Source organism: Esox lucius, chromosome 2, assembly GCF_011004845.1.
Source record: "Esox lucius isolate fEsoLuc1 chromosome 2, fEsoLuc1.pri, whole genome shotgun sequence".
NCBI classification, from domain to species: Eukaryota; Metazoa; Chordata; class Actinopteri; order Esociformes; family Esocidae; genus Esox; species Esox lucius.
The window spans coordinates 5831478-5848771 of NC_047570.1; the positions used below are offsets into that span (position 1 = coordinate 5831478).

Consider the following 17294-nt stretch of genomic DNA (forward strand, 5'->3'; position numbering starts at 1 on the left):
ATCGCCTGACGGGCAACATATTTTTTGCTGTGCTGTATCATCCCAAGAGGTGTACCTATTTGAATGAAATCTGCAGACCGCCTGCATTATAACAGTTCACACATAATCACAAATCTTAAGGAATAACTTTTGCCCTAAAAAATAACCTTCAAATACCTGGGAAATCTTTGGACTGTATAATAATGTACTGTATTCTCGCATTTTCATCAGAATTCAATAAAGCCTGAGTTTAAAGGCTATGGTGTATTATACAGATGGGGGTATAATGTAATATTTTTTAAATGTTATGGTTGCTAGGGATAATAGCCAATGGCCATTACTTGTAGACCTTTCTCCTGCAGTTAGGTCTTAGGGGAGAGGTAAATGTATTACGATAATTCAGGATGAGATGTGTCACTGTCTTTGTTAGGAAAACACCAGTGCTTCCCCCACCGTTATGGCCATAGGCAGTACTTAAATACCTGTCTTGGAAAATTGTCAGGGGATACGCATTTGGATTTTGTAATACTTTCCTTTGAGAAGTGGCAGACAGCTGATGGCAGCTTTCCTATTACTGAAAAATAACTCCTTCCTACTTCTCTCATGAAATAGTATTGGACTAAGCGGTTCCCAACCAGGGGTACTAGGACCCCTGGGGGTACTTGGCCTCTCCACAGGGGGTACTTGAAAACACTCATGACACCATAGACTTACTAGTGAAATTAACATGAGGGGGTACTTCAGGGGTACTGAAAGCAGTGCAAAAACATTTTGGGGGTACAGTAACTGAAAAAGGTTGGGAGACACTGGACTAAGGGTTAGTGGCATCATGTTTGGTGTAGAGAGATGCCTGTCCATTATGTTAATGAGTAGGTACTATTTTATTTAACCATGTGTAACATAACATGATCTAAAATAATAGCCCTCATTTACTACAATAGTCAATTGAGAGTAAACGATCAGGTTATACATGTATTACTGTCATTTTAGCCAGCAAACTAACCATCCAGGTAAAACTACAATCCTTGTGCAATTATTGATTGTTCTAGCGTTCACCATGAAATCTTTATTAGAACAAGTCTTTTATATTTACTGGTTTATATACAGGTTTATATTTACTGATTCCACATGTTGATTTAGAGGAAATCATGCACTTAGTAGATTTTTTTTAACAGAAATAAATAAATGAACCCCTTGTTGAAAGGATTAAAAATAAAGTAGGTAAGTAGAATCCGTTGGGTCAATAATTGGGTACCAAATGAACTATCTTAAGGAAGGATCTTTTGGAAGGAGCTGGGGAGGGACACTGATAAATAGAGACAAGAGACCTGGTCTGGTGCTATCCATACTAGTGTCGCAAATGTTAAGGCTTTTCCATAATCGACGGTCGGCATTGAAAACAACCAATCAATCGGTTAATCTTTTTTTTTTTTATGAATAATCTCCAATGTATGTTCTTTTTCCTAAATAAAATCTCAATTTTAAAAGACATGGTCATATTTGACACCATGTAGATAACCAAATAATCAGAAAACGAGCAAAACGCTTTTATACCTCCTTGCTGGATTAAAAACAGAAACAGTATATTTTAAAACAGAAATAGTTTAAAGATCAATGAAAAAAGTAATTTTAAACCTAGGCCTGTAATCATCCCTGTGATTTTTTGCTGGATCGTGTATGCAGAGCGAACGTCTCCTACTGAGTGACTGACTATCAGAATGCCACTTGTTAAATAGCTTAGTGGTTAGAGATGCAGACTGCCAAACAACAGGTCCTGTGTTCGAATCATGTCATAATCAAAGCGATTTATGATGCCCCCTGTGCCCCACAAATGTGGTGCCCCCTGTTTTTATATATCCTTTTAAAAAAGTTTAGTGGCAGCATGATTCTCCCTCAATTTAATTTCTGTTTGGAGCCAATAAAAATATGTTTTTAATCATTAGCATGTAGAAGTTAAAATGTTAGCGTGGAGAAGTTAAACGTATATTTAGAAGAAAACTGTACAAAATGTCTGGATGAGTTTATCGGTTCCAAAAGAGAGTGGAAATGTGGTGGAATTATCTCTTGATTGGAGTACCCCGTTATATTTTGGTACCATCCTCACACACACACAGCCACGCCCGCTTTAGAATATTCAGGTGTGAGTGGGTTTAGTGCAGTCTGAGCTGTAACCTTCACATCCCACTACAGTGTGTAAGGTTGGTTACATAGCAATACGTGTTCCATTTAAACCAACGGAAAGATTGCAGCTTACTTAAGATGCATTACTAATGTGTGTAGACTGCTTGGTTTTAGGTTTTTAAGCTGGATACAGTACCATGTTATACTATGGTAGAGGATGCCTTGCTAGGTAGCTTTCTTAGCCATTTCTATGCTAACTGGTGGACTTGATCCAACTCAGATCAAACAGAACGTGTAGTAATATCTAACTTTTATCTACTCCATCACCCTGACTATCTCTCTTCTCTGACTATGCTCCTCAATACACAGTTGAAGTCGGGAGTTTATATATACCTTAGCCAAATACATTTAAACTCAGTTTTTCTCCTGACATTTAATCCTAGTAAAAATTCCCTTTCTTAGCTCAGTTAGGATTACTATTTTAAGATTGAGAAATGTCAGAATAATAATAGTGATTTATTTCAGCTTATTTTATTTCATCCCATTCCCAGTGGGTCAGAAGTCTACATAAACTCAATTAGTATTTGGTAGCATTGCCTTTAAATGGTTTAACTTGGGTCAAACCTCTTGGGTAGCCTTCTGCAAGCTTCCCACAATAAATTGGGTGATTTTTGGCCTATTCCTCCTGACAACTGGTGTAACCGAGTCAGGTCTTTTATTTTTATAATTAGAAATGTTATGAAAGAAATATACAAATATTTTATATATCCAGAATATATTTCCTAAATGATTAATCATGTTAAGTAACAAAAATATTTAGTTCTATCTTGTAACACTGATGAATGACAACTTTTGAGTCAGCAGTTAATGTTTTTCGGTCCAGTAAGTTTCCAAAATATTTTACGTTGAGCCCTGGTAAGCCTAAACTAAAACTGTTTATGGTTTTATATTGCTATTTCTGGTGGATTTTCAAAGAACGCATCTGTGCATGCCTTTTGGGGTAATATAGGCTAGTCAGGTTTCTAGGCCTCCTTGCTCGCACATGCTTTTTCAGTTTGAAAAGATACTGGTCTGGGCTTTGTGCTGGCCACTCCAATACTTTGTTTTCCTTTGGAAGTATGCTTGGGGTCATTGTCCATTTGAAAGACCAATTTGTGACCAAGCTTTAACTTCCTGACTGATTTCTTGATATGTTGCTTCATTATATCCACATAATTTTCCTTATTTATGATGCCATCTATTTTGTGAAGTGCATTAGTCCCTCCTGCGGCAAAGCACCCCCAGAGCATGATGCTGCCACCCTGTGCTTCACGGTTGGGATGGTGATCTTAGGCCTGCAAGCCTCCCCCTTTTTCCATCAAACATAATGATGGTCGTTATGGACAAACAGTTAAATTTTTCTTACATCAAACCAGAGGACATTTCTCCAAAAAGTACAATCTTTGTCCCCATGTGCAGTTGCAATCCATAGTCTGCCTTTTTTCTGGCGGTTTTGGAGCAGTCTCTTCTTCCTTGCTGAGCGGCCTTTCATGTTATTTCGATACAGGACTTGTTTTACTGTGGATATAGATACTTTTGTACCTGTTTCCTCCAGCATCTTCACAAAATCCTTTGCTGTTCTTCTGGGATTGATTTGTACTTTTCGCACCAAAATACGTCTCTAGGAGACAGAACGCATCTCCTTCCTTATGACGGCGGCGTGGTCCCATGTTTTTAATACTTGCGTACTATTGTTTGTACAGATGAACGTGATACCTTCAGGCATTTGGAAATTGCTCCCAAGGATGAACCAGCCTTATGGAGGTCTGCCATTAAGTTTCTAAGGTCTTGGCTGATTTATTTTGATTTTCTCATGATGTCAAGCAAAGGAGCCCTTTGTAGGAGCCCTACATCCACAGGTACAATTGACTCCAATTGACTCAAATTATGTCAGTTAGACTATGGCACAGTCAACATAGTGTATGTAAACTTCTGACCCACTGGAATTGTGATATCTTTAAACAATTGTTGGAAATATTACTTGTGTCATGCACAAATTAGATGTCCAAACTGACTTGCCAAACTATAGTTTAACATGAAATCTGTGGAGTGGTCGAGAAATGTTTATTCACTGACTTAGCCTACATACACAGCCTAAGAGTATGTAGGCTTCAACTGTACTGCTCATTCTCAGTGACATTGTGCATGTGTGTGCGTGCATGCATGTGTGAAATATCGGAGTCACATATTGAAACAATTTTAATCTTAACCAGGGTTTGGAATTGGTTCATCATGAATGCATCACAAATGTCTGCACACTGGTGCCCCACCACATGGAGGTGTTGCCCTCTAAAAAAAAAAGTTGCTCCTGCCCTTCAGTCTGCCACTGTGTGGACTAGGCCTAAATGTAATTTTGGTAGATGCCTTTCAGCAGTATAGAGTAATGTAAACACACAACATCCCAGTTTATGGTTAGTGGATTACCGCCAGCTGAGTACTGCTTAACTCAAGTTTTCCATAAGAATTTGACAATAGTTAATTGTAGGATTCCTCAAAGATGTAAAAAAAAATCTGTTCATAAATCTTTCAGAACTATTTTTAGAGCTATAGTTAATCAGATTGACTGCAACGAATTTCCTAAGTCTTTGATCACACTGATACTTTTTTGATAATTTTTCTACTCTCCAATTCACGAGTTGTCTTTAGCAACTCTACAGCAGGTGCTGTGACATTACTTTGAATAAAAACCATGCTTTGAAGTCCAGTTACAAAGTTCATGGCTCTTGCAATGCAGGTTTGATGACCGCGGGGATGAATGCACAGTGGCTATAGTCAAGTAACCACCTACTTTTAAAATGTTCACTTTTGTTTGCTTACGGAATGCAATGAAAACACACAAGCCTGAGTTTTTCCTTTATTTATACACAGTAACCCAAAATGTCTCAAGTGGGAAAAAAATGTAAACCGTCAAATACCCTATTTGGATAAGTGAACACCCCCCTGAGTTGATACTGGCTTCAGTTACAGCCATCTCAACTACAGTAACTTTGCACACCTGGACTGTGCAATATTTGCTCATTCTTTCTTGCAGAATTGTAAAATTGCATAGTGAAATCTTATGGACTGCACTTTTCAAGCCATTCCACAGATTCTTGATGAAATTTAGGTACTGGCAGATGGCTGTATGTTCTTATATGCACAATCGAGAGCGTTCCTAGCACAATCGAGAGCGTTCCTAGCACAATCGAGAGCGTTCCTAGCACAATCGAGAGCGTTCTTAGCACAATCGAGAGCGTTCTTAGCACAATCGAGAGCGTTCTAAGCAAAATCGAGAGCGTTCTTAGCACAATCAAGAGCGTTCTTAGCACAATCGAGAGCGTTCTTAGCACAATCGAGAGCGTTCTTAGCACAATCGAGAGCGTTCTTAGCACAATCGAGAGCGTTCTTAGCACAATCGAGAGCGTTCTTAGCACAATCGAGAGCGTTCTTAGCACAATCGAGAGCGTTCTTAGCACAATCGAGAGCATTCTGACTGACTGCGCCACAGAGTGGTTTGGTGGTTGCTCCGTAGCTGACCGGAAGGCCCCAGCACATCACTCTTGCCCAGCTTCCAGCCATCGTAGACCTCCAGCGCAAGTGATGTCTGCGCCAGGCATCACCAGGGACCCTTCACATCCATGCCAGAAACTGTTTGCCCTCCTCCCATCAGGCAGGCAGTACAGGTCTCTCGGTTCTCGCAACAGCAGGCTCAGGAACAGTTTCTTTCCATCTACTGTAACCCTGCTGAACTCTGTGACTTATCACTAACCATATCCACCGTTTGTACTACTAGACTCTGGCACTGCCTACAAAGTTTGATAAGGAAGTTTCAGTTATCTACAGGTATGTGTCATTGCTGCTATTCCTGTATTTCATTTGCACATGCCGACTTGCACCTTAACCCTCTGAGGACGGATTAGGCGGTAGCGCCCACGCCCGGGGCGTATTTGCATAACAATTACATAGTATTACATATTTTCAAAACGGTTTGTAATAGAGAGATTCTGTTTACTTTACTGTTTCAACGAGAGTCCGATGAAAACGCAGATGCGCTTTGTGTTTACTTGGCATATTTCCTTGTTGTTGTCATCCTGTCCAAATGAAACCAAAACCTTGTGCACCTGACCAATGGATGGGCTGTTGAGTGACAGCATCCAATGGAAGGCTGTTGCCATGCAGAATAGTTTATTTTACCCAATCTGGGGAATGTATCTGTTGCGTATTTGATCCAATCATAAGGTTGCTGGGTGGGACATAAGTTTTGTTTTCTTCATTTGCTCATTCTGACTGTAGAAGAGGTTGTAGCAGTATGTCAGCTTAGCTAGCATGCTAACTTAGCATTAGCGAACGTTTTAGCATTGTGTCCTTGCGTAACGCTAACTTGTTGAAAAGACAAAGAAAGGATTTGTGTTTTCAACAGTTTTATAAGTATTATTATTAGTATAAAATGGCAAAACGTAAAAACACTTTTACTAAATGTAGCCATAGTCCGTTATGGTTATCAAACATTGGATAGCTGAGTTACCAGACAACAAAGGACGAATGCTAACAACAGGCTAATGCTAACGCAAGTACAATCTGGTAAGTAACATCTAATAACCTATTTATCATGAAATAATGTAATACAAATGTGATCATTATAGATAGTCTGCTTTGCGTCTTTGGAATGGGAGATCTGTGTGGCTGTGTGTGGTCTGAATTCAATCATATAGAAAATAATTATGGGTGTCATAATCATATTGTCCTGTATGCACATAAGGTGAATTATTATTTAATTGTTCTGTTCACTTTTATTGTGATACAATGCATATTTGTGTAAAAAAAAGGGTTTGAAAAGTGTTTTTGGAATGTTTTTGGGTTGAGGTACCGGGGTGGTTGATTTCAATGAAAAATTGTGTCAAAAACATGTTGGACAAAAGGCAAATTATTTCATTTTTCTGTTCACATTCATTGTGAAGCCTTTTCTTACACAAATGTGCATTGTGTTTGCACAGAACATTTGTATTGGGAGTATCACTCCATATGGGTGTGTTATGGTCAGAATTCAATGATATATATAAAAAATCTGATTTTGCTTATGAAATTATTTACTTAATTGTGCATTTTTCCCTAAAACACTACCTTATAAGAACATTAACATGCAAGCTTATATTAGCTGAGGTAATTTGGAATAATTTGATGCCAAATACACAATGATCGATTCACATTACATATTGTTTATAAGCCAAAATATAAAAGTAGAGACACCCAAAAATTTTAAGCGTAGTACTCAGAGGGTTAAAATGTCCTTCATTACACATTTAGAACTGCCTCTGTGCATGCATTTTCAATTGTTCCATACACGTCTACCTCGGGAACCTCATTGCTGCTATCCCAGCATTTCAGTTGCACATGCTACCCTACTCCTTCAAAAGGTAAACAGTTCCTCAGAAATCCCTCTATAGATGAACCTTTTGGGAACAACGTTGATCATTACTCTGCTTTGCTTTAGGCACACTTCCACTTGGTAGAAAAGCACACTGGCAATTAGGTGGGTGACAGATGATAATTTTCCTCTCAGATTAATGGTTGGTTGATAGGCAAAACAAAGTAATCCTGACTCAGTCCAACGGTGGCCGGGGTCCAACGGTTTTAACACTAGTTCTGGTTGGACAGCTCATCTGCCAGTTGTTCCCTGTTCAGTTTTTATGGCAACTGCATAATTCATTAATCTTTCTTCTGTTTAGGGTATCCTCAAATTGTATACTTGGGCATGCTCAGAAGCTTGTCTTTGCAAGCTGCTGTGCCTCATCCATTTAAAGGTCTGTTATAGCCTCTATGTACTTCACAGAGCATGAAAACAGGGTATAGACCAGATTTTTTTTGTAATTAGGCTATTCTTTTTGACTCATCGACACCCTTACTCAAAAACACACTCACAGACTAATTGTCAGTCTGATTTTGTTTCTTTAATGCCCCCTCATGTTGTTTTCCTTACGTTATTTGTTAGTGTGGCAAATGAGCTTAGCTGCGCTCTTGTATCAGGCCTGGCATGACTATTCCCTTGTTTCACTTGGAGTGTTTATTTGAATCCGGTTATCAGTCCTAAACATTATGCAAAGTATTTTTAACCAGTCATCTTGAGCATTACCACTTTCTTGTCTATTTTCTTTCCTCTCGCCACATTACATCAGGCACGCCTCAGTGCACCGCTGACGTACCCACAGCAGCCAAATCCAATGTAATTACATGTGACTTTGATAAGATGGTGATTACTGCCTACTCATCCAGTGGGCAGTTGTCACGCCTCGAAGTACATGGCACCGCTTTCCATGCATCTGTACTGCTGCAGCTCTGCATGATGTTTTTCACATGGTGATGGACCCCTTGTGTTTATTTTACATGAATTTTAAGGCCTATTTTCTTTCCTTGTACTAAACAGTTGCCCTTGCACTCGATAGCTTATAGTACCTACTGATCATTTTGTAACTTGGCAGTAAACACACTAGCTTTATCCTGAAAAATAAATAGGAATCTAGCAGGCAAACTTGCAGTAGAAAGTAGCATTTTCACATGCGGAACAAAATGTGCAATAAGAAGCGGTTTTACTGGGTTTAACCCTCTGGGACATTAGATGCCAGGAACAGGACATTTCAGATCTTGTAGACCTGACAATGTCAACCAAATCTCGGCAGTAGCAGCCATTCAGTCCCCAGCTGGGAATGAAAATCCCTTTGGGGATTTCTCTGAACGCCTCCCTCTGCAAACAACACCAGCAGACAAATGTTTGACTGATGTGGGAAAACGCCTGTCTTTATTTTGACTTACTTACTTATTTGATCTTACTGTGCTAATGGTGTGGAATAAACCATTTGTGGGTTTTTTTATTGTTATTGTTGTACTAATATTTCTCAGAATTCTAGAATGCTTATGTAATAGGGTTTGCATTACACAATTTGATCAGGGAAATGTTATGCTAATATAGCTACTCCTAATCGCTGTACTGTGTGACTGCATGATGTACTGTGTGACTGCATGATGTACTGTGTGACTGCATGATGTACTGTGTGACTGCATGATGTACTGTGTGACTGCATGATGTACTGTGTGACTGCATGATGTACTGTGTGACTGCATGATGTACTGTGTGACTGCATGATGTACTGTGTGACTGCATGATGTACTGTGTGACTGCATGATGTACTGTGTGACTGCATGATGTACTGTGTAACTGCATGATGTACTGTGTGACTGCATGATGTACTGTGTGACTGCATGATGTACTGTGTGACTGCATGATGTACTGTGTGACTGCATGTTAAACCACCCATGCTTTAACATGCAGTCACTACTTTGAGGTGTGCATCAAATGTTTCCAGATGTTTTCTTCATATGTTTTCTTAATAAAGGAAACAAACCTGAGTGAACTCACCACTCAATATTCAATTTGTTATGGCAGACATACTGTACAAGTTGTGTTGCTCTGACTCTGGATTTGAAATGAGAGATTGGTTAGGTTAAGGTGCAGTCAGCTTTAATTTGAGGGTATTTACATGACTATACTGTGAACAGTGAAGAAATTACAGCCATTATACAGTACATGGTCCAACCTATTGTAGGGTACAAATTAACATCGTATTTCACTAGTGTTTTCACTTCCATTGCTGACAGGCCTGTTTCATAGAAAATAATTTGAGTGAGAAATTAATTTTTGATTTTTTCTTTAAAGAACAGAACAGTAACTCCTCCAACTATTACTGATGAAATTGCTATTGTTGCATATAGAGTATTGAAACCTCTAGATTCAGTCTGTCATGCAGCTTTGCATATTATTACTGGTGCAACCATTTACACACATCAGTGTCTTTTGTACACTTTGGATGGCTGGGATTCCCTGACATGAAGAGGGTTGATGTTGTATATTAAGTTGTCCTCCAAACTATCTCACCTCAAACACTGAGTGGACAAACAGCAGTTCCAAAACATGCACGGAGGAATGGCTATTTCTAGATCTACCACAAGCTTATTGAGCGCTAGGGAAACCTAGTTTTGCCTAGTAGCCCATCATCTTGGGAATGTTTAGCAGAGTCACCTTAAGTAAGAAAATCTGGCACCTGTAAGGCAGTTTGTTTTTATTGCTGTAATACAGGGCTCAACTGTCTCAATCTAGGTCTTGATTTCCCCGTATAAATAAAGGTAAAAATTCATATTTAGTTTGTTGCAAATCATTTGCATTTGATGACTGGTTGAAGTCTATTACCCACTGACACCACCAAATGCTAGATTTATTCCATATTAATATTCATCTGTCCACAATGCCTTTTCTCCAGAACTCAGCTGGCCCTTTTTGTATTCACCAATCCTGTTTTGGGGCCCATCTAATCTAGTGATTTTGGCACCTTGCAATTCACCCTCTGTAATTTGGTGTGTGAAGTCTTCTGCAAATGATATTGGCTGACACATTGATGCCTACCTCCTGGCGAGTGTTACAGATCTGTCAGACAGTTCTTTTAGTTTTTTTCCTCATTATGTTGAAAAAGACCTGTAGAGGTCTTCCTTGGTCTACCAGGTCATTTGTACAGAATGTGCTGTTATTTCTAAATGGTTCATCTGATATGGATGAAAATAGTCTAAAATTAAATATGACAGTGTCATTTAACCCCATGGTCATAATATTATTTCAATTCCCAAATGAGATCCAAAAAAATCATACAATGTGATTTTCTGGATTTTTGTTTTCGATTTCGTCTCTCACAGTTAAAGTGTACCTATGATAAAAATTACAGACCTCTACATGCTTTGTAAGTAGGAAACACTGACGATTTTGCAGGTTATCAAATACTTGTTTTCCCCACTGTAGATGTTTTGGCACTTCATGTGGGGGATTTACTGTTTTACTGGGTTCATAACTGTATTAAATAAATGATACATTATTTGTTTTCTTGGGACTTTAAATTGTACCTTACTAATGTCTGGTAGATTTCTGTTTTTCCTTATAATTAATTGCAATCCTATATCAGCCTCTAAATGGTTGGGAGAAAAATAAAGTTTTTTTTAAATATTGGGTGTTGAACAAAGATTTGAAATCATTCAATGACGATTATGTAAAATTTCAGAATCTGAAAGGGGACTTAGTTTGTTACAGATCTGTATCAGTCTACCCCTTTGAGTGTGTTTAGTGTGTGACTATGCTAATTGTGATATAGTCACTCCTCATTGTGTATCATCAGAAGTAGGTGGCTGTCTGCACTGATCGGTCTGACAACTCGCAAACACTCATGGGATAGCTAAAGTCGTCTGACTACAATATGCTGTCATAACATTGAAGTTACCAAAGACTTTGCCTAATGAGTCTTTTTGTTTGACCAGAAACAAATATTTTGCTCATCCAGACGTTTTGAGTTATTATACCACAAATAACTTTCATATTCTTCCAATTGACGTAATCTAGTTCACGGGCATGGCCTTGCCTCGTTGCAACAGTTCAGCAGTCTGTAGAATTGAAGACTGAGACCCCCGAAGCACATCCTGCTTAGCTGTTGGGCTTCTAATCACACTGTTCAGTCAACCGTGACCAATGTTCTTGGATGAGAACCATTACCTCCTTGGTATGATAACCATGATTGAGCTTGCACATGCCCAACCTGTCACCAGGAGTTGCTAGAGTGCAACAAGGCATCTCTGACCATCCTACCCTGTGCTAAGCTAGAGAACTGTATCAGAAGTTTGGTTGTGAATAATTGAGCCTGGTAATGAGGATTCTTGAGTCCGTAAAAAGAGTTGTTTAAACAGAATTCATCTTTATTGGACTGCCTAGTACACTTGCACCGAATGATCTGCTGCTGTTGCTGTACTGAATCATTTTTTTTCACACGCTTTGCTGATTCTGTGAATCTCACGTGCGTTCCAGCAAACAAATGTGCATAGAGCATATGAATTTGCTGTGCCAAGTTATCACAACACCAAAGTTCTGTAATGTTAAAATACTTTGACCGTTTTAATTGGCTTATGGTGCTTCAATGTTCGGAGTATGAATCCACCATGTCATATTATTATGAACCGAGTTCCCAAGGGAGACAATTACTGTCTTCTGCCATCCACGGTTCCATGTCAGGTTGTACTCCCAAGCGGTTATGACCATTAGATGACTACTCAGAATGTGACCTCTCAACCCGACTTCTACATTTTGTGAGGGTGAACTGTGTAAACGTGTCACTAGTTTTCAGTCTGGACTGTTAGACCAGGGGGAGTAGAGAAGGATGCAGCTGGGGATTAATATGCATCACATACTAGCACAAAATGAAAATGGTAGAATGTTTGGAGTAACACGCTTGGCTTCTTTTGGTTAAAAACCGACTTGCTGATCTACATACAGTAGTCTCAGTTTTTGCCACCTTCTATAATGAGAAGTGTGCTTTCCCAAAAATGAATCATCAAACCAAAATTATGAAACTGAAAGTTTAAAGAACGGCTCATTTATTTAGAGATTTCTCCTTTCAAATGTCACTTTTCTCATGAAAAGTGTAGGGGATGTTAGATAATGCAACATATTTTTGGTGTATAGTTAATGTGAAATCCATAATGAAACAATCGACCGCCCTTTCACTGTGTCAAGTACAGGCAATGCAATACAGATGGTATCTTTAGCAATAACTTCCTCTAAGTAAAAGTAATTATCTCTATTTTGCACAATCTACCAATCATCCTTCATGGATAAGATCATTCTGGCATTTCAGACAATGATGCTAGGACATTCTGTAAGATGATGGCTAATTCGTTTTTCATACACAATAAAATCTGGTGAATAGAGCACCATGGAAAGATCATCTCACAGATTTAACCTGTTTCAATTTAATTTGCAATGGGCCTTTTTTTCATGGATGCTTTTTTTCATTTGAAAGTAATTGATATTCATTGCAGACTTTTTTTTTCTTCCTGCATGTAACTGTACTTGGTCTGCGTTAGTGTGGAGACAGGAGATCGCTTAGTATGCAGCTTGTGTGATGGGATTTCCTTGACTCATTCCTCTCTCCTCATCTTAAAACCAAATGGAGTAAGTCAAAGGACAGTGACTTATGACTCATCCAATGAGGTTTGAGAAGGCCCCACAAGACATAAGTCATGAAGGATCTGTCAAACTGATGCAATTCTGTTCAAATGTGTCTTTTTACAGTACTACTCCAACACTCCATTCAACAGATTTTTTTAAATGTTCGGTCAGTTGATGACCTAAAAAAAAAAGGACAGTGTATGATACATTCTGTGAGGTCCATTTTAGTTCTGTGTGCCTGTGTTGTTGACCACAAACCTCAATAGTACATTTGCAAACTTTTTCAAATGCAGCATATTAGCAAACCAATCGAAGTTTGTCACATTATACAGATGGCCACCTTTTCTGACTTTCTTGAGAATGGTGCAGTTTTTCAGCAAACTTGATGTATTCCTGTAAGAAGGAAAAGTGCAGCCCTGAAAGAGGTTTAGCCCATTACCATGGTGCAGCAGATAAAAAAAATTAAGCACTTAATCCCTCACACTGCAGTTTTTGTAATTTTTTGATAAAATTGTGTCATGTAAGCGTAGCTAATTATGGCCAACTCAATCTGTTTTTAATCTGTTTTGCTTTTTAAACATGTTCGAAGTAGATGAAACACTTCGTACAAACAGCCATTGTCTCAGTTGTCTTTAGTGTTCCTGTGCTTAATTCTGCAGTCAAGTCAGTACAACTTGTTTTGTCTCGCGAGCCTTAGGCCTTTATCTCAGTTTTAAATGAACTACGGGGAAAAAAAGGTTGAGGTTGCAGATTGTTTCTTTTTGTAAGTGTCCTAGACTCTTAGATTTGGGGAGTGACATGCAAATTCAATGTAATTGATAGAAAGTGTGTCATAGGAGCTGCCTCTGGGGCTGCTAGATAATGTGACAGAAACTGACTGGGGCATTTGCTTAAGCAGAAGTGGACTTTTAAGGTGGCTGCATCTGGGGCAGTTACTGTAGACATTTACAATGCACTGATGGAACTTTCTTCTGAGAAACAGAACCAGCATAATCATTTTTTGATTATTACGACTGTACGTTTTATATTTATTCTTCCCTTCAAATTGTCAATACTTCAGTATTATTATTATTATAAGTTGTATATATGTGAAAGTGAAGTGGATATTATACAGCCATTACTTGACTTTTGACTTTGTGATCAATATATGTAATTTCTGGTACAAATGAAGCACCCACTTTTGATTTGGAATTGAATTACCTTGGTGTCCTATAGTTTTTCCTGCAATGCCCATTTGATTTGCCATGAGTCCTGCAATGACGTACTAAGTGCACCTGTTCAGGATTCCATTATCATCCCCCAGGTTAATGTACATCCTGCTGTCATTCTACTCTAGGAAGTCAAAAACTGTGGTTGGATCATCAACGAGCATCAGCATAATGCGCTTTTAAAAAAATATATACATTTTCACTTCTGGTCTTCAGTATGAGAATGTCTGGCCTGACAGGCTGTGGCCTGCTGTGGGACCACACTTAGTCTGCTCCCCCTATATTGTATGACTTACTTTACAAAGGTTTGATTTGTCCTTAACCTGAATGTGTTAAATGAATACAATTATTTAAATCAGTATTTTCAACAACCTTGAAATGTATCTCTATGTGGAACACTGGCTGGATTAGCAAAAAGTCGTCAACCTTAAGGAATTTGTGTTTTTTCTTTCACCACAACATTCAACCTAAATCCAATTAAATGGCTAACATTGTGTTAATTAGGTCTGCTTGCCAAAGGCAACGCACGACTAACTTTTCCTTTAGTCTTATTAGGTGTGCCTGCCTTTAAGGAGATTTCTTTCATAGTCTTATAATTTGATTCATTTCACTCTAGAGCCTAAATGCTAAGAGCTACCAGGAAACCAACTCTCAAATGCTTTGGAAAGTATTCTTTGCTTGTAATGTTATTGTGGAAATGAAGCACCTCCGAGATATGCGATATGTGGCCAAGATGCCATGGCTACCCCAAGCGGTAACGGCCAATTGCCATATACCACAATCCCTTTTACCCTTTTGCTTTAATATGTCATGGAAAATCAAAAACTGAAATCTCATGTAAATATATCTCATGTACACATAAGCCCGTACTTGAAGCCCATTGTGTGGAGATTTAAAGATCACAGTATTTCGATATAATATGGTTTAATTAAATGTAAAACTGCATCTTTCAAAATGTTCAAGGTAGAGAGACTAAACCAACTTTGATTCACATGATTAGGCTATCCCAACTTAGAAGTCAAACGAATTAGTAATTATTGACTATAATTAGTAATTTGCTTTGATTTTGGCTAAAACAGTATCTCTTGAACCATCCAAACTAGAAAGACCAAACCACTTTTTTCATATGTTTAGGCAATGCCAGTTTAAGATTCTTAAATGTATAATTTTTATAATTAGCATTGATTTACTGTAAAAGGGTCCCTCCTGAACGATTAAAAGCTAAAACAGACCAAATCCACTTTCATATATTTAGACAATCTGACTTAAGATTCCTACATGTGTATGGACACTTTATTCAAGATTCAAAAATTTTCGAGGGCCCCTCTACATGTTAGGGCCCAATATACTTAGTACACCTTTTTTAATTTCTTTAATTATCATGATTTTGTCTTAAATCCTCTAACAGTATCTCTTTAAGCATGCAAGGTGGGGAGATCAAATGAACTTTGTTTCATGTTTATGCTCTCCAAACTGTAAAGTTGTTATATGTTTACTGACGATGTCTATATTAATAGATGTAATTGGCATAATTGGTATTATTTAAACCAAAAGTTGTTTATCCAGAACAATGAATGTAATATAATTCCACTTCATTTTTGACAGTTTTAGCTCAAAGAGATAAAACTACATTTCTGTTTTTATCTTTTAGGTGCAGTTATTGGAGAAGGTCAGTCAGCAGTTGCCAGCAACATTGCCAACACCACTTACCGCCTTCAGTGGTGGGACTTCACCAAGTTTGACCTCCCTGAAATCAGCAACTGTGAGTGGTCAACATTGAAGTTGTCAGTTGGTGGGATTGTGATCTACTCCTCTTTTTGCTCATACCTATATACAAATATAGATTTGGACACTAAATTATATTGCTGCAGCTACGCAATACTGTGCAGACTTTTAAAAACATTTTGTCTGTATGTTAATGCTGTAAATTAAGAGGACATGTGTTTTACAATAAATACAGCATTGAGTCCAAATGACAAGTTCATATTTCTAACTAATGTAAAATACAGTGTCAAAATGTATGATCGCTATGTTTGATACAGTAACGAGGTGACCTGGTGCCTAATTCTGTTACACTGTATTTTATAACCTAGCTATTCATCTTGGCAATAGAACAAGCTTTCAAATGACACCCACCTGACCCAGATTGTGATTTATAAAGCTCTGTTTTTGGATTGCATCAACAACAGTAATTGTGTGATGGCGGGAGGCAGTGCTGTGTACCAAACAAAACAACAGTGTCCTTGCTCTAGTTATTTAACAGCACAGCAAGAAGGGCAAAATATTCACCCTATAGATGAAGGCTTTTCACTGATTCATGAATCAATTTTAATTAAAATCGCCAATTCTAAAACGTTTATTTTAACTTCTCTCTATCATTTCCTTTTTATGTTATTGGGGGTGTATGTTGATTTAATTTTTTGAAATTGATGGGTTTAACTCCTCACTAGGAGTTATTTTTTGCCAATGCGACCCTCACGGTGGCGCTGGTGAGATTTTCCACATATGCTAGCTCTCCTTGTTTCAGTTAGAGCTTTGAAAAGAGATCACTTAGTCCATCCAGTGTCATGGTATATATTTGCAATTGGGATCCATTACACTTTTCTGTTATGTTTTTTCGGCCATTGACAATTTGTGGAAAAGACTAAAAACCCTACTCCTATGGCACCAAATGACCGATATAGACGTAATTTAATATTTGGCATCTTTCAAGGAACTAAGGCCTTCAAACGCCTAATGAGTCAGGCCAGTAGGTAAGAAACAAAACTGATATTCACCATTAGACTTGTGCAGGGGTGTGGTTTTGCGCATATGCACACAACTACTTCAAGGATAATGAAATTATACAGTTGTGCTCAAAGGTTTTGCATACCCTTGGAGAATTGGTAATATATGTACCATTTGTAAAGAAAAAATGAGTGAGCAGTAAAGCACGTTTT

General features: G+C 38.2%; 1 protein-coding gene across 12 annotated transcripts in view; it reads left to right on the plus strand.

Moving 5' to 3' along the window:
* ambra1a (autophagy/beclin-1 regulator 1a) overlaps nt 1-17294 on the plus strand; it is a 115082-nt gene that overhangs the window by 47801 nt on the left and 49987 nt on the right. For all 12 annotated transcript variants that reach the window (XM_029124808.2, XM_010899376.4, XM_010899383.4 and 9 more), the window contains one exon: nt 16007-16117. In XM_029124808.2, coding sequence (XP_028980641.2) covers nt 16007-16117 — 111 coding nt within the window. The remainder of the gene's footprint in view (nt 1-16006; nt 16118-17294) is intronic.